The sequence below is a fragment of the Pelobates fuscus genome, chromosome 4 (assembly GCF_036172605.1).
Source record: "Pelobates fuscus isolate aPelFus1 chromosome 4, aPelFus1.pri, whole genome shotgun sequence".
Classification (NCBI taxonomy): Eukaryota; Metazoa; Chordata; class Amphibia; order Anura; family Pelobatidae; genus Pelobates; species Pelobates fuscus.
In genome coordinates, this window is record NC_086320.1 from 5,098,395 (window position 1) to 5,125,678 (window position 27,284).

General features: G+C 49.3%; 1 protein-coding gene across 1 annotated transcript in view; it reads left to right on the plus strand.

Moving 5' to 3' along the window:
• The window catches only part of MROH1 (maestro heat like repeat family member 1), a 143,663-nt gene that overhangs the window by 1,687 nt on the left and 114,692 nt on the right, over positions 1-27,284 (plus strand). The window contains exons 2-14 of the mRNA XM_063450889.1: positions 2,796-2,909; positions 3,606-3,679; positions 4,531-4,653; positions 4,747-4,854; positions 14,958-15,102; positions 15,294-15,334; positions 16,730-16,871; positions 17,419-17,471; positions 19,334-19,441; positions 19,615-19,734; positions 19,931-20,053; positions 25,549-25,695; positions 26,111-26,137. Coding sequence (XP_063306959.1) covers positions 2,796-2,909; positions 3,606-3,679; positions 4,531-4,653; positions 4,747-4,854; positions 14,958-15,102; positions 15,294-15,334; positions 16,730-16,871; positions 17,419-17,471; positions 19,334-19,441; positions 19,615-19,734; positions 19,931-20,053; positions 25,549-25,695; positions 26,111-26,137 — 1,325 coding nt within the window. The remainder of the gene's footprint in view (positions 1-2,795; positions 2,910-3,605; positions 3,680-4,530; positions 4,654-4,746; positions 4,855-14,957; positions 15,103-15,293; positions 15,335-16,729; positions 16,872-17,418; positions 17,472-19,333; positions 19,442-19,614; positions 19,735-19,930; positions 20,054-25,548; positions 25,696-26,110; positions 26,138-27,284) is intronic.

A 27,284-nucleotide genomic window follows, 5' to 3' on the forward strand; every position in this document is an offset into this window, starting at 1 on the left:
ATTTAGTAGACTCATCAGATTCTTCAGAATGATTTTATCTTGTGGATCATTTAGAAAAATCGAAGCCGTTTGGACGCTATTGGCCTCCTTGATATTAAACGACCTGGTTCAGGTTAATTTTCTAATAAATTGGTTAAGATCTCGAAATAAATCTAGGATATCTGGGTTCCTAAAAGGAGCAAAACTCAGACCCTTGTTGAGTAGGGAGATCTCAGGTGCGGTCAATACATGGGTGGATAGGTTGAAAATTCCAGTTATGGGAGGCATCTCATCTTGTTGGGGTTTGTTTCCCTTTCCTCTCGTTCCCCTGTGGGTGCATCTCTTTTCTTGCTCCCTATTTTGGAAAAAAGTGGGAACGTTTTGGGTCGATCCATAGGGCTCTCTTCTAAAAAATGAGCCTCAATTGGATTGTCTTGGTTGAGTACTCTGGGGAGTTTGGGACGCGCTCCTAGTTCCCCATGCTTAACCAGGGGACCTGACCTCTCCATGGAACCTCGGTCTGTGGTCTCCAATATGGGGATAAAATTGGGGTTGTCCTGTCTCCTCCATCGGTCACGATGTGATGTATTGGCGGTATAACGAGTGCCTTTCTCTTTCTGGTGATGATTATTTCTGGCATAGTGGTTTTGATTGAAGGAATTGTATGGTTTGGATTGGACAGCTTCAACATAAGTCTTCGGGCTCCATTGGGGAGTACTCTTGGATCCATAAGAACGATTAGTATAGTTGGAACTCCTTTTACCTTTAAATTATATATATATTAAATGCAGTGTCAACGGGGAAGGCGCAGAGATCTTCTCTGTGTGTTTTGGGTCCATGTAAAGAGTGACCAGATTTTGAAAAAAAAAACCAAAAAACAGGACACCCATTAGCCAAGGAGTCGAAGCAGGGCGAGCGGCGACAAGACCGGAGGCGCTGGAAATAAGGGAAGTAAAAACACCTTTTTAAGACACCTACAACCATACAAACTTCCAACCATAGTGTCAGGAGTATGTTTGTATTTTCAAATTAAAGGAACATTCTGGCCACCATAACAACTCTTTTTAAATAAAGATGTCATGGTGCCAGGAGGCCCATGGGCGCTCTTTCCTTTATGGGGTTAAATCGCTAACAAATGGTTTAAACCTAAAGGCTATCTCCAGCACCAGATCCCCAGGTTGCCTAGGTGCATTCAGCATCTGAAACAGTTTCAGGAAACGCAGAGGGCCGCCGGGAAGGGGTAGAGCGGTCATCTGATGCTCTAAGTCAATTGATAGCTCCCCATAAAGGGTGTAAAAGAACATTTAAACCCCTTAAGGCAATAGAGCACCCAGGGGCCTACTGGCACCATAACAACCTAATTTAGGTGATTATCATGGTGAACAGAGTGTTCCTTCAAAAATGCCCAATATGTCTAAATCTCAAATATTACATTTTAAAAAGTTTTTTATTTTTTAAATTATTTTACATGGGGAGATGAGGGTCTAAAGTCTCAAAGTCTGCCTGCCAGACCAAGGTACCAACGCTCTCGATTTAGTGTCCAGGATGAAGTGAACCTTTACTTGTCTTCCAAGTTGTCCTTCCTGCCCCAATCTTCTTTTCTAATGTTTTTTCTTCTCTCCTCCTTGACTCCCTCCTGTTACTTTCTGCTCCCTCTTGTTACTTTTTGCTCCTTTCTTCTGCTCCTTCTCAGAACCACAGGCAGGGGATTTTTATTTTATTTTTATTTGTAATTTTTTTTTACTGAGACATTTATGCGTCCCGAGAAACATTCTCGGGACGCTGGGACACATTCATAAAAACCGGGAAGTGTGGTCACAGTGTCCATGTAAAAACGTATGGTGAGGTGATCCAGCCTCAAAATCAGTTTCATAGGAACATACCAAGCACCATAACCACTGTGTCCTATTGCTCTACTTCCATCCTTTTTGAAAGTATTGCGTCTCCATAGAGCCATCCAAATGCTTGTATGACATATACACACTCACAACTGGCTCCTGCTAGTTTTCAGTGTAGGACTGATCTCCCATCTTTGGCTGGAGACTTAGCAAGGAGAGGACGCTGTGCTCACACTCGTAGCAGAGCCACCATACTTGATCACAGAAAGATGTTCTTAAGCCTTTGCAATGTGTATACACCAGCAGGGGACTGACACATCTGTATGTTACGTAGACAATAGGGGTTCAGTAGGATTGCTGCCCAAAGACCAATTGCTACACTATGCTATTATTACTATTGTGTTTCTGTAAAGCCAATGCCAAAATACACTTATTTTACTATCGGATGCTTTATACAGCCAGGAAGTAACTGAGTGATCAATATGTGTTGGAAAAGGATCCGTGAAGTACAGATTTTTATGATGAGTGCTCAGTCTAGTCGGAATCTGAGAAGGGAATCTAGCAGGAATCCCTTCACACCCCCTGACCCAATCCCCCACGGCCAGGCTGCTCTCACACCCCCTGACCTAATTCCCCACGGCCAGGCTGCTCTCACACCCCCTGACCTAATTCCCCACGGCCAGGCTGCTCTCACACCCCCTGACCCAATCCCTCCACGGCCAGACTGCACTCACACCCCATGACCCAATTCCTCCACGGCCATACTGCTCTCACACCCCCTGACCCAATCCCTCCACAGCCAGACTGCTCTCACACCCCCTGACCCAATTCTTCCACGGCCAGAATGCTCTCAAACATTCTGACCCATCTTTCCACGGCCAGACTGCTCTCACACCCCTGACTCAATCCCTCCACGGCCAGACTGCTCTCATAACACCAAATCCAGAAGTTTAACTCTGCTCTCGCTTTGTTTGGCAGCCTCCAAATACCCGGATCTCCTGCTCTCCTTTCTACTTCCTAAATTGGAGACGAGTAATCCAAAACTCCGTGTAGGAACCCTCCTAATCCTGAAACAAGTGATCAACTCTGCTAGTGAGTCATGGTGGCAGCCTGTATTACTGATAATGTGCAGTAGTCCCGATTCCTGTGATGTGTACAGTGTGTGTCTGTGAGTGCAAATCATACTTTACGTGTGTGATCACGATGACTGTGTGTACGAGAGATCACTATGTGTCTGCATGTTGATGAGGTGTGTGGGACCTCAGGGTTTTGTGTGTATTGGTGTGGGATACATGGTGTTTGAGATCATGGTATTTGTGTTTTTCTGTGTGTGTGTTGGTGTGGAGTACATGGTGTGTCTGTGTGGGGTACATGGTATCAGGCATGCTACCTAAACATGCAGTCTATAACACAATCGACAAGCTGCATACCGGGCTAACAGTAGAGTAGGCAGAGAGAATACCGAGGTCAAGGACAGGAGCTATATTAGCCTTATTTGCGTGACTAAAAACTTAATTATTATGCGCCAAATTCGGCATTCACAGACAAATTTGGTTTCCGACAAAACCCTGCAGTGTGCGTGTGTACAGTGTCGTAGGCAGAGAATGCCGGGGGACCCAGATAAAAAGCATAGGTTCGCAACACATGGTGTGTGTTTGTGTGGTACAGGGTGTGTGAGATCACAGGGTTGTGTGTGTTTTGACGTACATATGTGTTTTCACTATACCACATACACATGGTGTGCATAAGTCTTCCTTGCTGTAACTAAATCACTGCTTGTCCTCACAGCCTCGTATATGGAGTCTAAGAAGCCTCTGATTGTAGCAGCAGTGAAACAGCCGTTACAGGATGGCAATAACAAGGTAATTGTCTGCCTCTTGGGAACTTCATTAATTAGCAAATACTGAGTTTTCATGTGACTGAGCTGTAAAGAGTCACAAAGAAATGGCAAATTAGGTTTCTCTCTCTCTCTCTCTCTCTCTCTCTCTCTCTCTCTCTCTCTCTCTCTCTCTCTCTCTCTCTCTCTCTCTCTCTCTCTCTCTCTCTCTCTCTCTCTCTCCCCCCCCCCCCCCCCCCCAAGGAACACTCTAATCTGAAATACAGTGCTTAGTGCATCAGGATTGATGACTATCCAATGCTTTTTATGTAGAATGGGATGAAGGGCAGGTTGGACTCTCTCTCTCTCTTATAGATAATGGGGATGCAGGGCAGGTCGGAAGCTTCTGATTGAGAATGGGGATGTAGGGCAGGTCGGAAGCTTCTGATTGAGAATGGGGATGTAGGGCAGGTCGGAAGCTTCTGATTGAGAATGGGGATGCAGGGCAGGTCGGAAGCTTCTGATTGAGAATGGGGATGTAGGGCAGGTCGGAAGCTTCTGATTGAGAATGGGGATGTAGGGCAGGTCGGAAGCTTCTGATTGAGAATGGGGATGTAGGGCAGGTCGGAAGCTTCTGATTGAGAATGGGGATGTAGGGCAGGTCGGAAGCTTCTCATTGAGAATGGGGATGTAGGGCAGGTCGGAAGCTTCTCATTGAGAATGGGGATGAAGTGATTTTGGTGCTTGCTGTCGATTTAATAGAATGAAGTTATGTCATGTAATGTATACGTTAATAGATAGAGGTTTCACTCTCTGTATGTGAGAATAGAACAATCTGTACATGTGAACAGGCTCTCTCTCTTACCCTACCAGCACGTTCCTTTTCTCCTTCCGCAGGTGAGACGAGCAATGGTTCAGCTGATTAGTGCTATGGCCCACCATGGCTACCTGGAGCAGGCCGGGGGAGAGGTTCTGTTAGAGTATCTCATCAGGCTGTGCTGCACATCTCCAGAGCTGACGGTACGGGGCAGATCGTTGGGTGCTGGGAGGTTTTATTTATTTTATTTTTTTATACCAAGTGCTACTTACAGGTTACTTTACTTGTGTGTCCAGGTCCGTAGACAGAACTCTGAGCCCGACGACGTTACTGAAGAGAATGTGCGGCGCATCAGCATCAGTACTTTATATCTGATCAGCACCACTGTGGACCGAATGACCAATGTGAGTACTTACTGTCTGACTCAATCAGATAGAGAATTCCTAGAACTGGGTGGTACAGGACCAGCTCCTGTGCATTCCTTGATCTGGAAAGCAATTAACCATTTAGGGATGTGGGATGGGCTGCTTTCATGTTTAGTTTCAGGATTTCAGGCAAGATCCTTTTGTGTGGGGGGAATCTGTGGTGATTTCGGAATCGAGGAGGCCCTGTACATGTATGCCAAGCTCTTTATTAATTGGAAGACCATAATGTGTTTTATCACTTCGCTGTAGGATCAATGCTCTAAGGTAGAGTAATAGGAATATACAAATCTGCCTCTCGCCCCTCTTAATTAAAAAATGCAGGTTTGTATTGTCCCTGGCACTTGGTATATTCCGATCCTTACCCGTTTGCATAAAATGAATAAAAGTTTACATTTTACTTAACCTTTTCCAGCGCCAAGACTCCCTTGGCGTCTTCTGGCCTGGTCCCATCTCTTCGCAGATTGCGAATGCAAGCTTCCCTGTAGGTTTGCATTGAATTCATGCTTTCCTATGGGGTTTCAACGTCACGTGGATGGTTTTACGTGGTCAGTGCAATGAAGTGCCACTAGAGGTGGGTTTAACCCTGCAATGGAAACATTGCAATTTAAAAAACAAACAAACCAGAAATGTTTTACATCGTGGGGTTAAAAGGACAGGGACACTGCACCCTTAACACCTTTATTGAGATGACCTTAGTGGTCCTTTAAAGGGACACTAAAGACACCCACATCATCTTATTGAAGTGATCTGGGTGCAATGTCCCTGTCCCTCTTAGTCCTGCTATGTCAAACATTACAGTTTTTGAGAAACTGCAATAATTACTTTGCAGGACTAAGACTGCCTCTGGTGGCTGTCAATCAGACAGCAACTAGAGTCACTTCCTGGATTCTAGCAGACCCTGGTTGTCCCTTTTAATGTACAGTGAAATTTAAGTGGAGGGGACTATACATGTTGATTTGAGGAGGGTGGACCAGCTATATATAGGGATATAATTTATAATTTCTTCTCTTAGGCAGTCCATGTTGTGGCCCTAGTGATGGAGTAGCTTTGCAATCTTGTTAAAGGGGGAGATGATGATGATGATGATCTAATCTTGGATCGGACAATACAGGGTGCTAGACGTTATCTGTCAGGAGACTTGCATTATGCAGTTTGAACAGGCTGTTTTGTCCTTGGGATCAAACTAATCCACCACTCAATCTTTTCCTCTTACCTCCAACAACTACTCTATATTACGGACTAGAACGACCTCTCATTATTCTCATCAACGAATTGTGTACTGTCTCTCTCTGGTGCCTGTAGCTAATTCCGCTAGCTCCGCTAATTCCTTCCTTCAACCACTCTGGAACCATTAACACAAGCAGACATCCATTCCCTAGTAACCAGACAAAACATAGTCCTGGGAATCAACTGATTTTATTCAGGCCACACACGGCTTTTATGCCCAGACCCCTACATGGGGTTTTCAAAGCACAAATACAGGGTTTTCATTACCAGTATCCTCTGTGCCTGAGCAATAATTGTGTGTGAAAAACCTGTAATACAATTACCTCTCAGGTACAGAGAATCCATACAAAATATACAGTACCCCAAAAGTGTCCCCACCATACTCAGGAACCCCACAAAAAGTACATCCCCGGATAGCCCTGATCTAAGTGTATAACACATCCAAAGATCACTTATATCGGTTCGGTAAACGTGAATGCCATTGAGGTAAAGTTTCTGTCTCTGTTCGGGGGGTTCCTGTGCGAACACCATGCAAGGGAATCGCTTCATTTCAGGATACGAATGCTCCCCCTGTTCGATAGTTCATATCTCCCGAACGTCGTTCGTGTAGGTGGCCGGTAAATAGATTGTTCGTGCGAGTGCCTAGCCGAAAAGAGTTCTAGGCACTCGACAACCAAGCACCGCTGCCCATGTTCAGGAGACAAGATGGCCGCTACCCAGGGGTTGCATTAATTAATTCCCTTGCCTTTTTGCACTTATGTTGCTGGTGTGAACGTTCTAATAGGGTACAGGGGTGGTTCTTGTGCAGGAGACAAAGGGAAATTGTTTGTATGAAGTACTCCCGAACTGAAAAAAGGTAAAACAGACAAAATGAGTGGAAACACACAAAAATAGGTGGTAAGTTCCGAAACCGCATGTATTGATGTTTCTGGTCTTCGAACCTGGTAAAACCGGTTGTGTGTACATGTTACCCACATGTTCTGGACATAAAGCCATAGTGATCATCATCATAAAGAAGTACAACAGTGCAATATTGCTGAAATTGATGTACAGAGAAACATTTAAAGAGTAATGAATGCTCACAATCAATGGAGGAAGCCCCCAGACATTGGGTGAAACGTGTCTCGGAGGCACAACATTACTTTAAATGTTTTTTTTTTGTTTTTTTAATTTCTATGTTATTGAATTTGTTTTTTAACAAAATTAAAGTGTAAATTTACTACCACAATAAGAGTATTCTGGCCTAGCTTCTGCACTTCTGGGTCTGGATAGAAAAAGGGTGTTTGTCACTAGTTACTTGACATACTGTGCGAAAACTTGGAGCCAGCATACTATGGTGTAACGGAATGCAGTGTAATAGCATACGATATCCGTTGGTACATCCAGGAAATCCACAGTCAGAATAGAAAGCAAGGCAATGTTCCCAATCCTCCCAATAACCGGACGAAACACAGTTTGGGAGTCAACTAACTCGGTTTATTCACAAGCAGCATATTTATACAGTTCCCCATGCAAGGGGTTTCCAGACAGTAATTCCAGGGGATTTCTTCAACATGCACTGTGACTTTCCCAACAGGCATTGCTGCACGAGAAGGATACTCCCACTAAAATGGACGATTAAGTGGATTATCCCCTCGTGCAGCAAAACCGACAATTGACATTAAAATATATAATTCACACAATATTCGGTACTTTGGAATAACGGAACGTTCGGTAGATAGCTGGGGTCGGAGCGCACACTTTGTGAGAATACCGCTCTGATCCCAGCTGAATTGACCGAACGCCGCACATAATACAGTTAAACATTAAAGTGGGTTTAAAAGTACCGAATAAGTACGGGACATATAATGTACCGAACGCGGAACTCCCGAACGCTCTGGAAGTCCAGCGGTGTTCGGATCATTGAGTAGCCGTTTTCAGTTCCAGGCTCTCGACGACCGAACACCGCTGCAGAGACAAAGGATCCAAGATGGCCGACCGCCGCATGGTCGGTAGTCGAACGACGGCCACCTAGGAGAGCCCTTAATTACCGATTGCAACAATGTTGCAACCGGTTAATTGGTGCCACACGACCTGTGAATGTGTGGTCTACCTGGGGAGTCCACATTCGTACGGCGAACGGCCAGGATAGCCGTGTTTCGTCGTATGAATGCTTTGTATGCTGGCAGCATACGGCTGCCAGCATGCGAACGGCCATAGGACAATACATATACATTTAACGTCATACATTATATCTGCAGCCTACGGACAACCTGTACTGAATGTAGTTCAGAAGTGGCTAGGTTTGCCACAATGCTCCCCCAGAACCAAGCCGGCATACACAGTCTGATCCCAACGGATCGGCTTGGGGATGTCCGGGAGAGTACTCACAGATCACTTCTCGAGTTCAGTCTGTCTGGATAACCCGTCAGCGTTACCGTTTTGTTTTCCTGGCCGGTAATGGATAGTAAAGTCAAAGGGCTGCAGCGCCAAGCTCCAGCGCAGCAGCCTGGCATTGTCTCCAGACACACGGTTTAGCCACACTAACGGGTTGTGATCTGTGAGTAAGGAAAAAGGTTGTCCGTACAAATATGGCTGTAACTTTTTAAGGGCCCACACCACGGCCAGGCATTCTTTCTCGATGGCGGCGTAGCTCACTTCACGAGGCAGCAACTTGCGGCTTAAATAAGCTACGGGGTGTTCTCCGCCATCGGCTCCCACTTGGCTCAGTACTGCCCCCAATCCAAACATTGAAGCGTCTGTGTGAACAAGAAATCTTTTAGTTGGATCAGGAGCAGTTAACACAGGAGCATTGGTGAGAGCAGTCTTGAGTTGTTGGAATGCCTGCTCACACTCTGGGGCCCAGACAACCAGTCGGGGAAGGTTCTTTTTCGTCAGGTCGGTTAGGGGTTTGGCCAGGGTGCTATAGTCGGGAACAAACTTTCTGTAATAGCCGGCTGTCCCTAAGAACGCCAGCACCTGGGTCTTAGTCCTGGGGGTAGGCCACTTGGCTACGGCCTCAATCTTGGCTGGCTCGGGCCTCTGCTGCCCACACCCTACACGGTGGCCCAGATACTGCACCTCGGCCATACCTATGTGGCACTTGCTAGGTTTTAGCGTTAACCCAGCCTCCCCAATGCGATCTAGGATCGCCCCTATGTGGTGTAGGTGGTCTTCCCAGTTCTGGCTAAAGATGGCTATATCATCTAGATAGGCACAGGCATACTCCTGAAAACCGTCCAGTAGCCGATCTACCATCCGCTGAAAGGTAGCCGGAGCGTTTTTCATCCCGAAAGGCATGACCTTGAACTGGTACAGGCCAAACGGGGTGACAAACGCCGACTTGGGGATGGCGTCATCGGCTAGAGGGATCTGCCAGTACCCCTTACACAAATCAATGGTAGTGAGGTACTGGCCTCGTGCCATCTTATCTAACAGCTCGTCTATCCGGGGCATCGGGTAGGCATCAGACACCGTTTTGTCATTTAGCCTCCGGTAGTCAACACAGAATCGGGTGGTGCCATCCTTTTTAGGCACCAGGACTACTGGCGATGCCCAGGGGCTATCGGAGGGTTCGATAACCCCTAGCTGTAGCATTTCGTCTAGTTCGGCTTTCATATGGGTACGGACGGATTCCGGAACCCTATATGGAGCCTGGCGCATAGGTAGCTGTCCCGGGGTCTCCACTCGGTGGGTGGCTAGCGGAGTGTATCCAGGTAAATTGGAGAAGGTAGTCCCCTTTGCTACAATCAGCGCCTGTACCTGGGCACGCTCCTGGGGGCTTAGCCGCTCCCCCAGCTGAACTCCCCGGGAGGGCTCTATCTGTTCCTCGGGTTCTAGTAGGTCGGGTAAGGGTAAGTTTTCCTGATCCTCTAAGGAGGAGGCACAGATTGCCGTCACATCCTCGATCCTCTCATGGTAGGGCTTGAGCATGTTCACGTGGAGCATGCGTCTCTTCCCTACCCCTGAGCAGGGGCCGATCACATAGGTAGTGTCGCATCGCTGCTCCACTACCTGATATGGGCCTTGCCAGATGGCCTGCAGTTTATCTGTGCGGACGGGCTTTAAGATCAAAACCTTCTGTCCCACCTGAAAGCTGCGGTCCCTGGCTCCTCTATCGTACCAGCGTCGCTGGCGTTGCTGGGCCGCCTGGAGGTTGGTGTGTACAGCCTGAGTTAGCGCCTCCAGACGGTCCCTGAACTCCAGGGCGTATGATATGATAGGGGTTTCGTTAGTGGTACTCTCTCCCTCCCAGTGTTCCCTAATCAAGTTCAAGGGTCCTCGCACCCTCCTCCCAAATAGTAGTTCAAACGGGGAGAATCCTGTCGACTCCTGGGGAACCTCTCTATAGGCAAAGAGTAGGTGAGGCAGAAACCTCTCCCAGTCTTTGTGGGTTTCCCCGAACGTCCGAAGCATCTGCTTCAGCGTCCCGTTGAACCTCTCACATAGCCCATTAGACTGAGGGTGGTAGGCGGAATTAACTATTGGCTTAATGCCACACACCTTCCACATATGTTGGGTAACTTCGGCCGTAAATTGGGTACCTCGGTCCGAGATTATCTCTTGGGGAAAACCTACTCGGGAAAATACCTTCATTAAGGCTTCCGCTACGGTCTCAGCGTGGATATTAGAGAGGGCCACAGCTTCGGGGTACCTGGTGGCGTAGTCCACTATAGTTAGGATATATCTTTTGCCAGAGGGACTGGGTTTTGGCAGGGGCCCTACGATATCCACTGCTACTCGGCTGAAGGGTTCCGCTATGATGGGTAGGGGGCATAGCCTGGCTTTTTGGCGGTCCCCTCGTTTACCTACACGCTGGCAGACATCGCAGGAGGTGCAATACTGGCGCACATCCTGAGAGATCCCGGGCCAGAAGAAGGCATGTGTCAGGCGGTATCGGGTACGGGTCATCCCTAGGTGTCCTGACAAGGGGATGTCATGAGCAATTCTCAGCAGCTCCTGTCTATACTTCTGGGGTACCACTAGCTGTTTATTAGTCAAGGTGACAGATCCCCCCACATCTTTTGCCGTGACATGGTATAGCAACTCTTTCTCCCAGATGAACCGCTCCCCCTCTGACCCTGCTTGGTCTGTTTGTGCCCGGTCCCTATATACTTGGAGAGTGGGATCGGTCTGGACTTCGGTCGCAAAGGTAGTCGGGGTATCCCAGGACATGGGGGTCAGTTGGGGAACATGGTCTCTTACCTGAGCCTCAGAGTGTATCGGTGTAGCCGTGGTGCGAGCCTGTTGCCGGGTGGTTACGGGAAGGGCCTCCTGGTACGGAGCCTGGGGAATAAAAGCGGAAGTCATTTGGCCCAAGTCATTCCCCAGTACAACATCGGCAGGTAAATTCTGCATCAGCCCCACTTCTACGGTCCCCTCTCCCACACCCCAATCCAAATGAACTTTGGCAGTAGGTAGCCGGTATACTGCTCCCCCGGCCACCCGTACTGCCACGGAGCCGCCAGTGTGGGTTGCGCCTGGTACCAAATGTGGTGCAACCAAAGTTAAAGTGGCTCCCGAATCCCGGAGCCCTTGTACCTCCTTCCCCTCCAGGGTTACTAGCTGCCGATGATGTTGTCAGTTGTTGGTGGCTCGGACTGACATTACTTCGTGCAGCACCCCTAGAGGCTCCTCAATTTGAGCGCTCAGCAGTTCTTGGGTGGCGGGTGCTATCTGGTAATGGTGCGCAGCAGCCCTGGGTGCCAAATTTTGTCGCACCTGATTCCAAGCTTGTCGGCTCCGGTTTTGGGTGCACTCTCGAGAAATGTGCCCCCACTGCTTGCAGGTGTGACACTGAATGTTAGCCTGGCCGTTGTATCGGGAGGGGGTTGGTGGAGTATTCAGTGCCGGCCTGTGCAGGGGTGCGGTGGGGCCGGTAGGGATAAAATTATTGGGCGGCCCTGTAATCCGAGGGAGAGTCTTATTTTGGGCACCGTGATGCCTCCTGGCATCAAAATGCTGATCCGCCAATTTAGCGGCTTCGGGTAGGGTGAGTGGTTTACGGTCTCTCACCCATTCTTGTGCTTCTGGGGACAAACCATTAAAAAACTGTTCCAGCAGCATTAACTGCCTCAACTCCTCCATGTTAGTAGCGTTGATGGACTGTATCCAGCCTAGTGATGCTTGGTCCAGCTTGTGCGCCCATTCTGCATGAGAGTCTTTCTCAGGCTTGCGCAAGCCCCGGAATTTCCGCCGGTACGCCTCTGGGGTAATAGCATACCTCTCCAAGATCGCCCTCTTTACTTTGGGGTAATCCTTGCTGTCCTCTCGGGGTACAGCACGGTAGGCTTCAGCCGCCCTACCCGATAATTTGCCTGCCAGCAGCGGCACCCATGTTGCGGGTTCCAAATCGTGCAAATCGCACAGCCGCTCAAAGTCCTGCAAATACCCATCAATTTCGTCCTTTTCTTCACAAAACGCTTTAAATGCGTGATGTGGGACTTTGGGCTTTACCTGTCCGTAAGTGGAGGCAGTAACAGATTCTGCCCTAGGCGGTGTCGCTGGTGTGCTGGTTGCCATCAGATAATCCTGTACATCCGATACCATCACGGTCAATATTTCCAGCGGTACTGGTTGCGGTAAGAACGCCAACCTGGTTCGTAGCTCTTTTTGGAATGGGGTCTCTTCCATGGCTGGTGGGGGTGTAGCGCTGCGTGCTCTGTCTCCCTCCATCAGTTCAGCGATCAGCACAGCCTTAGATTTGTTGCTGGCTATCTTACCCCTGGCTTCCAGTAGCTCTTTTAAAGTTTGTCGTTTTAGTATGGTATAATCAATCTCCATACGAATTGCCCTTGCTTTCCTTGTTCGGTAGTTCCAGTTTACACGAACGCTGCTTTTTCGGCTGTAAGGTTCGGATCCCGTCGCTTGCCACCAATTGTAACGGAATGCAGTGTAATAGCATATGATATCCGTTGGTACATCCAGGAAATCCACAGTCAGAATAGAAAGCAAGGCAATGTTCCCAATCCTCCCAATAACCGGACGAAACACAGGTTGGGAGTCAACTAACTCGGTTTATTCACAAGCATATTTATACAGTTCCCCATGCAAGGGGTTTCCAGACAGTAATTCCAGGGGATTTCTCCCAACATGCACTGTGACTTTCCCAACAGGCATTGCTGCACGAGAAGGATACTCCCACTAAAATGGACGATTAAGTGGATTATCCCCTCGTGCAGCAAAACCGACAATTGACATTAAAATATATAATTCACACAATATTCGGTACTTTGGAATAACGGAACGTTCGGTAGATAGCTGGGGTCGGAGCGCACACTTTGTGAGAATACCGCTCTGATCCCAGCTGAATTGACCGAACGCCGCACATAATACAGTTAAACATTAAAGTGGGTTTAAAAGTACCGAATAAGTACGGGACATATAATGTACCGAACGCGGAACTCCCGAACGCTCTGGAAGTCCAGCGGTGTTCGGATCATTGAGTAGCCGTTTTCAGTTCCAGGCTCTCGACGACCGAACACCGCTGCAGAGACAAAGGATCCAAGATGGCCGACCGCCGCATGGTCGGTAGTCGAACGACGGCCACCTAGGAGAGCCCTTAATTACCGATTGCAACAATGTTGCAACCGGTTAATTGGTGCCACACGACCTGTGAATGTGTGGTCTACCTGGGGAGTCCACATTCGTACGGCGAACGGCCAGGATAGCCGTGTTTCGGCGTATGAATGCTTTGTATGCTGGCAGCATACGGCTGCCAGCATGCGAACGGCCATAGGACAATACATATACATTTAACGTCATACATTATATCTGCAGCCTACGGACAACCTGTACTGAATGTAGTTCAGAAGTGGCTAGGTTTGCCACATATGGGTTCCTAAACAGGTGCCTGCTGCCTATTTGTTCTTCAAATAATGCACTATTCCCCATGTCCTGTGTTTCCTGTTCTATGGATATTTAACTGGAGGACTTCAGGTGTCCACAGAAGAGGTTGTGTTGCCACCAAAAGGCACATAAACCTTTTACGTTGAAAAGGCTCTACAATTGTGAGCATTTATTACTCTTTAAATGATTCTCTGTATATCCATTTCAGCAGTACTGCACTATTGTACTTCTTCCCTCCCCCCTTTTTATATATGTGTCCAAAACATATGGGTAACCCCTGTATACTGCATGAGGGTGTTATTAAGCACTGCATTTAGTAAGTGATGGTTTATCACACAAACATTTGAATAGTAACCTTCAGTCTATCAAAGAATAACAAAATATCAGGCAATGCTATGTTATATAAAATGATGCACTAAATAAATACTATATATGCACACATGGTAAAGAGCCACATTAAAATGTACCATTACGTAGAAAATCCTCTGCCCTTCAATATTTATTTATAAAATATTTTACCAGTAAAGATACATTGAGATTTCTCTTGTTTTCAAGTATGTCCTGGGTCCACAAATCATTGCATTGTTACAGTTAGTGTACAATAAAATACACAAGCAATATTAATACACAATATATACAATATGAAGTAAGATGAATGCATAAAGGTTGACATTAGTAATAATAGAGACTATAAGCGTCTGTTTACGAAGTAATAGCATTTCTCCAAACCAATCAGGTTTCCTTAAGTCTTCTGTACCTTGCTCAATTCATATCCCTTGATGGCTTATTAGTAAAGGTTAGCTCCAATTGGAGTTAAGTTTGTCTTCTATTGACGAACATACTATGCAGGGTCTGAGGAGAGGTTTTCTATGGAGGGACATACTGTGCGGGATCTGAGGAGAGGTCCACCATTGATGGACACACTATGCCGGGTCTGAGGAAAGATCCTGCGGTGATGGAGTATCTGTACATTGTCTGTGGACAAAGAACTTGCTGTTGGTTACATCCTTTTCCTTATTATTTTACAGATTCTCTGGCCGTACCTTCTGGAGTTTTTGGTTCCCATTCAGTTTACCAATGCAGTTACCCCACTCTGTAAGAGCCTGGTGCAGCTGGGGCAGAAGAAGCAGGAGGAAGGAGTGGAAATGTTTCTCATCAACTACAACCTGAACGGTGATCTCTGCATCCCCCTGTCTGATACTTTTGTCAGTCTTCATCTGGCACATCATGTGTTGGACGGTGCATTATGTTCCCCTCCACCCAACCCCCGTTCACAAGCTGCCCTGTTCTGCACCCCAACATTTGCCCCTGTTTAGGAATTGAAATTATGTGTCTCTGTGCTCATTATGTGTTTCTATCCACAGGGAACATTCCCCCACCACATGCTCTGTTTGCCCGTCTGTTGGTAAGTAACCCAGCCTGTGAAACAGGCTACTCCTGATAGAGCCCAAAGTGTGCAGGTTTACAGCCACCTCTTTTCTTTTTGTTCCACGAAGGGCAAGTATATCTTCAAGGTTTCTCTCTGGTGGTCAGCAGACCGTTGTATTGGCTTTGGAAGGCTGTAATCTCCTGAGAAAGGAGAATGTTTGCTGTAGGGGAAATGGCCATCCATTCTTAACAATTTCAGGGTGTGCTGATCTAATACTATTAAGTCTCTGTTAAGGATGTGTAACAGGATCTGGGTGCCTGGTCCCTGACTTTTGTACCAGACCTGAACCTGCTACTACGTCCGTCCCTTCTCTATGCCACCACTGACCTCAAAAAGCTACCGCAGCAATCTGGTACCTTATGGCTACTCACCTAGCAGCCAACCATCAACCAGCTACAACAAGACAAGACAATACAGGTTAATTGAGATACTGGCAGTATATTTACAGTATATGGTGTTACACTATTTTACTTGTTTTGTAACACCTTTTATGTAATGACCTGATGGGAGACTGGTCGGAGTGCTGGCACATTCACACAGCTGGTGCCAGAATGTCTGGGCTACGCTGAGCAAATGGCTCAGAGAAGGGTGCAAGTCCATCTGCGTTCTTAGTATAGGACACCACTGAATAGAGTATACCCTCAGCTACCTATGCTGTGAAGGACGAGTATTCCGGTCACCAGAGGTCAGATTTGGTGCTTCGCGGCTGGGCAGTGCTATCGGCAGAGACTCGATAAAGCTCTGGAAAGTGCCAGGAGGTAAAAGTGTTCTTGCGGATTGCCACATTGACCCGGGTTACCCAGAGAACCATGAGATGGGGAATTGCATTTTAAACCTAAAACAAACACAAGCAACTCTTTTGAGTCCAGTCACATCAATAACCGCGCTACTTTGTAAACTGCACCAGTCCCACACAATATTAACCCTTCGTTGTCCACATTGCTTTATGACCCACAAAGTTGACCCTTCAAGTGTCAGTAAAGATTAGCCCAGATGTTTGTGCTAAGGTGCTCTGGGTGGCTGGAGGTTGATTTCCCAGACAAGGAGTCCATGGTCCTGGTGTAAGAGGCTAGCCTGTGAGCCTGCAAGGTTCTGCTTCCGAATACCAAGATCTGTCAGTAGTCTGATACCAGCAATTCTGCAAATGTCTGTGAGCAGCACCGGAAGCTGAGACCAGAGCAGGGCGAAGGGTCGTTGATTGTGTGGACTTTTACAAGAAACTGAGTTGGGGTTACTGTGTGAGTAGTAATGGCCGGCAGGTGGGGTTCTATCTGCCCTCCATTGGGCAGAGTGATGAGTGTTTTACCAGACGATCCTGTGAAATGACTGCATTCACTGGAGATCTATTGATGATTCTTATACCTTTACCAGGTGGTAGCTGCCGTAGTGGAACTAGGAGATGGGAGAAGCTCTGCAGCGCTGAGTCTTCTTAATGTTATGCAGATTAACATCCACCCAACAGTTGGCCAGTGTTGGAGCCAGGAGATTCCTGCGCTGCTCCAGTGTCTGGAAGGTATGCTGGCTGATCTTTGGGAACAAGGCACTGGGAGCAAGAAGGAGGGAGAGGAGGAGTGCGGTACATGGAGCGAGTGTGATGTTAGTGTGAAGGCTGGAGGGAGAGGAGGAGTGCGGTACGTGCAGCGAGTGTGATGTTAGTGTGAAGGCTGGAGGGAGAGGAGGAGTGCGGTACATGGAGCGAGTGTGATGTTAGTGTGAAGGCTGGAGGGAGAGGAGGAGTGTGGTACATGGAGCGAGTGTGATGTTAGTGTGAAGGCTGGAGGGAGAGGAGGAGGAGTGCGGTACGTGCAGCGAGTGTGATGTTAGTGTGCCGTACCTCATTCACTGCCCTGCCCGCTGTCCTACCTATCTCCCTGCCCTGCAGGCTGCCCTACCTATATCACGGCAGTCATATGCTCCTGTAAGTGACGGTGACTGAGAGTAAATCTGTATTAGATCAGGGATGTAGCAATCCTTTCTCTGCTTTGTTTGTAAACTGTCAGGATGTGTGATTTATTTATTTATTTATTTATTTATTTATTTTCATGAATCTCTTTGCTCAGAAGCTGCGGAGAAACCCCTGCAACAGATTGAGTGGGAAGATAAACTTCTTAAGGTAATATTTCTAACGGCCTACTACGGTACTGTATGGGACTACATGGGTCTATTATGGTACTGTATGGGACTACACTGACCTACTACGACACTGGGATTACACGGGACTACTACGGTACTGTATGGGACTGTGCGAGACTGCCCAATTTCAGGGTATTTTGCGAACACTTAACCACAAGGGTGCAGTGAGTGACATGGAAATTCAAGATGTTACCTCTAGGGGGCAGTGAGAGACCAGATAACTTGTGTGAACATGTTGCCATATAGAGTGCCTTGGATTCTGCATTAAACACATTGAATTCATCCCAAATGTATAGTTTTTTTCCATTTCAGGCGATTGTGATTTGTTAACTTGGCCATAGCAGCTGTTGTCTATCAGTGATCACTCCATATCTACAAATACTCATTCTATGCACCTCAAACAGCGGAAAGCAGGGAGGTCCTGCCGGGAATTAAACTTGTGATCATGCAGTTGGAAACACTTTGTAGTGTATTGTGTTAGTACTTCCATAGTTACGTTATGGAACCCCTGGGCACTCTCTGGACACCAACATAAAAATTTATAAAAAAAAATTGTTAACTATTATTTTGTAGCAAAAAATGCATGTTTAGTTCTTTCGAAACTCCCTCTCTCCCTTTACACTGCCTTGTATTCCAGTCCTTTAACCCCCAAACAGCAACTTGTGTTCTTCTCATGTACCTCCTTCCAGTCCTGACACTGCCTTGTGTTTTTCTCCTGTACCTCCTTCCACCCTTGACATTGCCTGGTGTTCCTCTCTTGTACATCCTTCCAGCCCTGACACTGCCTTCTGTTCCTCTCCTGTACCTCCCCCAACACTGCCTTGTGTTCCTCTCCTGTACCTCTCCTCCCCCGACACTGCCTTGTGTTCCTCTCCTGTACCTCGTCCCCCCGCCCCCTGACCCTGCCTTGTGTTCCTCTCCTGTACCCCCTTTCCCCCCAGACACTACCTTGTCTTCCTCTCCTGTACCTCCTTTCCCCCTGACACTGTCTTGTGTTCCCCTCGTGTACCTCCTTCCCCCCCGCCTTGTGTTCCTCTCCTGTACTTCTGTCCCCTCCCGACTTGTGTTCCTTTCCTGTACCTCCTTCCAGCCCTGACACTGCCTTGTGTTACTCTCCTGTACCTCCTCCCCCCGCCCCCGACTCTGCGTTGTGTTTTTCTCCTGTACATCCTTCCACCCTTGACATTGCCTTGTGTTCCTCTCCTTGACCTCCTTCCAGCCCTGTTACTGCTTTCTGTTCCTCTCCTGTACCTCCTTCCCCCCGACAATGCCTTGTGTTTCTCTCCTGTACCTCCTCCCCCCCCCCCCCCCCGACAATGCCTTGTGTTTCTCTCCTGTACCTCCTTCCCCCCCCGACAATGCCTTGTGTTCCTCTCCTGTATCTCCTTCCCCCCCCCGACAATGCCTTGTGTTCCTCTCCTGTACCTCCTTCCCCCCCTGACAATGCCTTGTGTTCCTCTCTTGTACCTCCTTCCCCCCCCGACAATGCCTTGTGTTCCTCTCCTGTACCTCCTTCCCCCCCGACAATGCCTTGTGTTCCTCTCCTGTACCTCCTTCCCCCCCCGACAATGCCTTGTGTTCCTCTCCTGTACCTCCTTCCCCCCCCCGACAATGCCTTGTGTTCCTCTCCTGTACCTCCTTCCCCCCCCGACAATGCCTTGTGTTCCTCTCCTGTACCTCCACCTCCTTTCCCCTCGACACTGCCTTGTGTTCCTCTCCTGTACCTCCACCTCCTTCCCCCCCGACACTGTTTTGTGTTCTTCTCCTGTACCTCCTTCCCCCCTGACACTGCCTTGTGTTTATTTCCCCCTGTTTTGATGTCTCTGTTCCCCCCCCATGCAGTTCCTGGTGGCCACACTGCAGTCTGTGGAAGACGATGCTTGGAAATGTCAGCTGTCCATAGACATGAACAAACAGCTCCCCAACTACAATGTTTTTTCCACTGAGAAGGTCAGTGGATGTCTCTTTTTCTAACTTTGTAAGAGCGAGGTTCAACCGAATGACACTCTCTATTCACACAGGTCCTCACCCTAATTTACCCACCAAAACGCACTCTGCCTCCTTCCACCAATTCTGATCCGGGAATAGCTGACTCTGGCCTCATGATTTCCTCTTCTCCCTAGAATTTCCTGTACAGATGCATTGGCACCACGTTGGGCATGTGTGTGAACCGTGACATGGTGAGGAAACAGCTTCAAGATCTGCTGGCAACAGCACGGTACCAGGAGGAGACAGATCGGGAGGTAAGTGTGTGCAGCATGCTATCATACAGCATATTGTACGTCATTATACTTGTGCGATACCCTATGTCCTAATACCATGGAGAAAGCACGGTGGAGGGCTCCACTAGCTATTTCGATAGTGGTGTGAGCTCCCCTCCTGCTTTACCCTGAGCTGTGCTTTTACAGTGTAGCTTGTGTCTGATGACTCTTTCCTCAGGGACTGGCTGCTGCCTTTGGAATCTGTTCTGTCCATCACTTGGATGACACACTGGAGAAAATGTCTGAATTCCTCAAATCTGACATCATGAAGAAAAACTTGGGGATTTTCAACATATTTAAGGTAGAAATGTGTTTGTGTTGATTATTGTGACCGTTTATGTTGGGTGCTTTGTGTCATTATCTTCACTGAAAGCAGCAGTGTCTGATATTCCCACAAGCCGATCTCTGATCCAGAAATGGGATGTAGGAAATGGGAATAGAAGTGGAATCGTTAGTGTAGCCAATTGAGTCCCTGGGTAACCCGGCCGGTTACCTCTGCTATTAATGTATGAAGAGACCCATTTTCCCCAGTAACTGGACGCCACACACTTCCAGGGGTACAACAACAACTTTATTGGCCACACTCTGCTTTATACTTTTCCCCATGCAAGGGTTGGATCACACATGAAGACAATGTCCCCTCCCTGGGTCCTACACCTCCCTGGGGTCGTATAACGGATCCGGAACCCCAGTCCCTTTGTCCCCTGTTCCCGCCACTCTGTGTCCCCTCACAGGGCCCTCCTGACGGAAATGGAACTCTAGTCCCTTTGTATCCAGTTCCCGCCACCCCTGCAAACTACACGAATTCACCAACGCCCGAACAAGAGACACACGAACACTGGAAGCAGCCGGACAGGAAAAGCCATACGAACAGCTTACACTCCTGGCAATCGGCATTCAATCAAATCCCCCTCATGAATGAGACGACACTTCACTTTAAGGGTTAAGCAGGAACTCATTTACTGGGGCTACCTGCCCGGCTTTTATGCAGGTTTCCCACCTGGTGGACACTCCCCTAGGGGACCAGATGGGAAACTGGGAAACCTATAGGAAACGGACCAATCACAGACATAGACCTTTAAACAATCCCACAATGCATCACAATCCCTCCTCCCTGGCCTGGAGATAATTGGAGAAGTAATCCAATTATCTCCAAGGACAGAGGCAAAACTCCATTACCCACATGGCAGACAAAAAGACAGTAAAAGACACAAATTTACCCACTGACACATTTAGTACAAAAAAACCATACATGCAACATATCTCCAGATAGCTTAGATCTGAGCGCACATTATTACCGAATGGCGCTCAGATCATACATATAGTTCAATCGCCATGGAGCTAAAGTCTTTCACATAGTCTTTCACATAGTCTTTCACATAGTCTTTCACATAGTCTTTCACATAGTCTTTCACATAGTCTTTCACATAGTCTTTCACATAGTCTTTCACATAGTCTTTCACATAGTCTTTCACATAGTCTTTCACATAGTCTTTCACATAGTCTTTCACATAGTCTTTCACATAGTCTTTCACATAGTCTTTCACATAGTCTTTCACATAGTCTTTCACATAGTCTTTCACATAGTCTTTCGTTACACGAATAGGCTCCATGGCATTGCTATCTGAGGTGAGGCTGTTCATACGGTCAAACTACCGAATGAACAGCCGGTCGGTTCCACTACCGAATGCCGAGGTAAGGAGGCTGGCGGCTCAGCGGTGTTCCCGCAATAAAGTGTCCGTTTCAGTTCCATAGTTTGAGCTCTGAACACTACTAGCCGTTCGGGAGTTAAAATGGCCGCTGCCACGTGTTCGGCAAACGAACAAAGGACACCCAGCGTTCATCAATTAAGCTGCGGTTAACCGCAGCTTCTGGGCGGTCACTTGACGGCACACTCCAGCTCCTATGTGGTCCCTCGTACGGTAGTTTGTTCGGTAGCTGGAATCTACCGAACACCCCGGCAGAAAGGCACACAAGCCTTTCTGCAGGGAAAATAAAAGCTTTAACCTGCAGGGCCATAGTCCAAAGGGAGCAAGCGAGCAACCAGGCTCCTCCAGTGCACAGTGGCGAGGTTGGTTTCGCCACATTCCCCAAAGAGTGTCCCCACCAATCTCTGGGACCCCCAGAATGGTAAGCGCCGTGAACAGCCTCCGTTCATGGGGTCCCTGGGGGAAACCAGGCAAGGGAAGTGTCTCCTTTCGGGACACGAATGCTCCCCCTGGCTGCCACTTGTCTGTTCGAACGGCGTCCTCCCAGGTAAACACTCATTAATTACTTCCCTTGCGGTTACACACTTATGTTGCGAGTTGCCAACGTTCTAATTGATTGATTTGGTGAGAACACTCCAATGGGCACTGGGAGATCCTCGTTCAGGAACCGAACGAGGGGGGAAGCAATCCACGAATGCTCCCCTCAGATGGCGGGATGTCAAGACAGTAACACACCTCACAGAATAACCTGGTCAATTCACAGTTTAGCGGCAGTCCACTACAGTTAGTCAAGAGTTTCTGGCAATTCTTATGGTCCAGCAGAGGTCAGTTAGTGGGTCCTGCGGGGAGGAGGTCAGTTAGTGGGTCCTGCGGGGAGGAGGTCAGTTAGTGGGTCCTGCGGGGAGGAGGTCAGTTAGTGGGTCCTGCGGGGAGGAGGTCAGTTAGTGGGTCCTGCGGGGAGGAGAGGTCAGTTAGTGGGTCCTGCGGGGAGGAGGTCAGTTAGTGGGTCCTGCGGGGAGGAGGTCAGTTAGCGGGTCCTGCGGGGAGGAGGTCAGTTAGCGGGTCCTGCGGGGAGGAGGTCAGTTAGCGGGTCCTGCGGGGAGGAGGTCAGTTAGCGGGTCCTGCGGGGAGGAGGTCAGTTAGCGGGTCCTGCGGGGAGGAGGTCAGTTAGCGGGTCCTGCGGGGAGGAGGTCAGTTAGCGGGTCCTGCGGGGAGGAGGTCAGTTAGCGGGTCCTGCGGGGAGGAGGTCAGTTAGCGGGTCCTGCGGTGACTCGGTCGGTGCGGTCAGTGCAGTTAGTGGGTTGCTTCGTGGATTAGCTGCACAGTCGCTGTTGCACTTGTTTATGAGATGGTTGGCGTCTTGCGCTGTGTGTGACGCGTGAACTGGGGAATGTTAATTCAATATTCAGACTTCTCAGTAATGGACAAACCAGACTGCGGCTCACTGTTTTTACGGATTTCTGGGGGTGTTTAAAATGGCTGCCGTTTCCTCTCTGAGGGATTAGCTGCTTTGCTTCCTGCTCATCTTAAGCTTCATGTTTTGATTTTTACAATATTTCTAGTTTGTTGTGTTCTCTGTGCTGAGGAATGTGTCCCAGCTAGGCACACCGGTCACATATTTAGAAAGTGTGGATTTATTTTTCTTTGTTTCTGCCTGGCTTTCAACTTTCTATTTTATATCCGTATCGGACATTATCATACTGGTCTAGCATGGGATATCCTGTCCCAGAACTCCCTGTGCTGGTTTAGCATGGGATACCCTGTCCCAGAGCTCCCTGTGCCGGTCTAGCGTGGGCTATCCTGTCCCAGAGCTCCCTGTGCCGGTCTAGAATGGGATATCCTGTCCCAGAGCTCCCTGTGCTGGTCTAGCATGGGATATCCTGTCCCAGAGCTCCCTGTGCCGGTCTAGCGTGGGCTATCCTGTCCCAGAGCTCCCTGTGCTGTCCTAGCGTGGGATATCCTGTCCCAGAGCTCCCTGTGCTGTCCTAGCATGGGATATCCTGTCCCAGACAGCTCCCTGTGATGTCCTAGCATGGAATATCCTGTCCCAGAGCTCCCTGTGCCGGACTAGCGTGGGCTATCCTGTCCCAGAGCTCCCTGTGCCGGACTAGCGTGGGCTATCCTGTCCCAGAGCTCCCTGTGCTGGACTAGCGTGGCCTATCCTGTCCCAGAGCTCCCTGTGCCGGTCTAGCGTGGGCTATCCTGTCCCAGAGCTCCCTGTGCCGGTCTAGCGTGGGCTATCCTAGCGTGGGCTATCCTGTCCCAGAGCTCCCTGTGCCGGTCTAGCGTGGGCTATCCTGTCCCAGAGCTCCCTGTGCTGGTCTAGAATGGGATATCATGTCCCAGAGCTCCCTGTGCTGTCCTAGCATGGCATATCCTTTTCCAGAACTCCCTGTGCTGGTCTAGCATGGGATATCCTGTCCCAGAGCTCCCTGTGCTGTCCTAGCATGGGATATCCTGTCCCAGAGCTCCCTGTGCCGGTCTAGCGTGGGATATCCTGTCCCAGAGCTCCCTGTGCCGGTCTAGCGTGGGATATCCTATCCCAGAGCTCCCTGTGCCGGTCTAGCGTGGGCTATCCTGTCCCAGAGCTCCCTGTGCCGGTCTAGCGTGGGCTATCCTGTCCCAGAGCTCCCTGTGCCGGTCTAGCGGGGGCTATCCTGTCCCAGAGCTCCCTGTGCCGGTCTAGCGTGGGCTATCCTGTCCCAGAGCTCCCTGTGCTGTCCTAGCATGGGATATCCTGTCCCAGAGCTCCCTGTGCTGTCCTAGCATGGGATATCCTGTCCCAGAGCTGCCTGTGCTGGTCTAGAATGGGATATCCTGTCCCAGAACTCCCTGTGCTGGTCTAGCATGGCATATCCTTTTCCAGAACTCCCTGTGCTGGTCTAGCATGGGATATCCTGTCCCAGAGCTCCCTGTGCTGTCCTAGCGTGGGATATCCTGTCCCAGAGCTCCCTGTGCCGGTCTAGCGTGGGATATCCTGTCCCAGAGCTCCCTGTGCCGGTCTAGCGTGGGATATCCTGTCCCAGAGCTCCCTGTGCCGGTCTAGCGTGGGATATCCTGTCCCAGAGCTCCCTGTGCCGGTCTAGCGTGGGATATCCTATCCCAGAGCTCCCTGTGCCGGTCTAGCGTGGGATATCCTATCCCAGAGCTCCCTGTGCCGGTCTAGCGTGGGATATCCTATCCCAGAGCTCCCTGTGCCGGTCTAGCGTGGGATATCCTATCCCAGAGCTCCCTGTGCCGGTCTAGCGTGGGATATCCTATCCCAGAGCTCCCTGTGCCGGTCTAGCGGGGGATATCCTATCCCAGAGCTCCCTGTCCTGTTATTTTATGGTTTCTTTCTGCCATGTCTGGGCAGCTCTTATTCCATTACTGGGTCCTTTCTGTCTTTATTTTGCCTGGATTTATGGTCGCTGCAGAATTAATTTCTATGGAATATCTGTGCCCTTCTGCCCTGCCGGCGACTCCCTGTGCCCCTCCTGCCGGCGACTCCCTGTGCCCCTCCTGCCGGCGACTCCCTGTGCCCCTCCTGCCGGCGACTCCCTGTGCCCCTCCTGCCGGCGACTCCCTGTGCCCCTCCTGCCGGCGACTCCCTGTGCCCCTCCTGCCGGCGACTCCCTGTGCCCCTCCTGCCGGCGACTCCCTGTGCCCCTCCTGCCGGCGACTCCCTGTGCCCCTCCTGCCGGCGACTCCCTGTGCCCCTCCTGCCGGCGACTCCCTGTGCCCCTCCTGCCGGCGACTCCCTGTGCCCCTCCTGCCGGCGACTCCCTGTGCCCCTCCTGCCGGCGACTCCCTGTGCCCCTCCTGCCGGCGACTCCCTGTGCCCCTCCTGCCGGCGACTCCCTGTGCCCCTCCTGCCTTGCCGGCAACTCCCTGTGCCCCTTGTTTGTTTGGCTCCAGGTCCCACTTGGTACTGGCCATCTCTCAGGCCACAGATTATCCCACCTCTACTCAAGTATCCCTCCATCCCCACGAGGGGCTGCCGTCCACAACAGTTACCCCAAACCAGTTTATAGGAGTGTCATTGCAGGTCCTGTAACTCCTGCAGTGCTGAAAAGCCTCAATCATTTCTGTGTATTTGTCTTTTCAGGATCGATCTGATGGAGATTTGGAGAAGATTAAAAGCGCTCTTATCCTTTGTTACGGCTACGTGGCCATTTATGCCCCCACAGAGCTTGTGCTACCACGGATTGAGTCCGATATCCTCCGCAACATTTTTCTCTATTTCCATACGAAGGTATGTACAGAAATCACCAGAACTGCTCCCTGCGTATTGCAATTGCCAGAGCTCCTATGGAGCAGATTAATGTGGCAGAGCTCCTTCAGCAAGTGTCATTGTGTGTCCCCACGGTGTGTCACCCTGTATCACTTTGTGGTCATTGTCCAACACGTGGTCTGTGTCCATTAGTGCACTGTGCGCAGCGCCAAGTGTCAGAGCTCCCCCTGCGCGCAGCGCCAAGTGTCAGAGCTCCCCCTGCGCGCAGCGCCAAGTGTCAGAGCTCCCCCTGCGCGCAGCGCCAAGTGTCAGAGCTCCCCCTGCACACTGTGCTCTGTATTTAGCCATGCCAGGTCACAGTACACACTGCATGTTTATATTGCTGCTTTGAACGGCTAGGGCTGCACTAACTGTCTCATCCTGGTTTAACCCTTAGGTTCTGGGGATAAAGGTAGAATCCAAGGTACAGTGTATAGAGCCTCCGACGCTCTCTGCTCTTACTTTCTCTCTGTTCTAATTGCGCAGGGGGTGGGGTTATAATAATTGTGTATATTGTGGGCGCGGCTTTCCGACACTTTTACGGTCTGTTCTCTAACCCCCAATCGCTTCCTACTGATAACTCGTCATCCTGCCGTCTCCATTAGTTTGGTGTCACTCTGCCTTCTGACCTAATGAGGTTTAAATCCAAGGTCATGTCTGCTGGGGGGTGCCATTTCATCCTGCTTCTGTTAAACCTCAAATGTCACACCAAACCTTGATGAAGACAGGGGGAGAGTTGTTCAGGAGGAAAAGACTCTCCAGTGAAGATCTTCTCTGGACCACAAATTCTCTCTTGTAGCCTTTTAACAGTTTTAGACTCTGGCTGGTCCCTAAACCCCCAAATCTCCCCAACCAATCATGCCCTTACCCTTAACTGGACTCGTCACACTATTCGCTCACCACTAGTGGCCACTAGTTTGGGTCTTGTCAGTTACATTCCTATCGAAAGATTCAAGAATTGACAAAACTGTGAGTTACCTCCTGCCACAGCGCCCTTCTAATGCCACCCTTCCCCATCATATACCCCCATAGCTCCCTTCTAATGCCATCCTTACCCATCATATACCCCCATAGCTCCCTTCTAATTCCACCCTTACCCATCATGTACCCCCATAGCTCCCTTCTAATTCCACCCTTACCCATCGTATACCCCCATAGCTCCCTTCTAATGCCACCCTTACCCATCAAATACCACCATAGCTCCCTTCTAATGCCACCCTTACCCATCGTATACCACCATAGCTCCCTTCTAATTCCACCCTTACCCAGTCATATACCCCCATAGCTCCCTTCTAATGCCATCTTTACCCCATCATATACCCCCATAGCTCCCTTCTAATGCCATCCTTACCCATCATATACCCCCATAGCTCCCTTCTAATGCCACCCTTACCCATCATGTACCCCATAGCTCCCTTCTAATGCCATCTTTACCCCATCATATATCCCCATAGCTCCCTTCTAATGCCACCCTTACCCATCATGTACCCCCATAGCTCCCTTCTAATGCCACCCTTACCCATCATGTACCCCATAGCTCCCTTCTAATGCCATCTTTACCCCATCATATA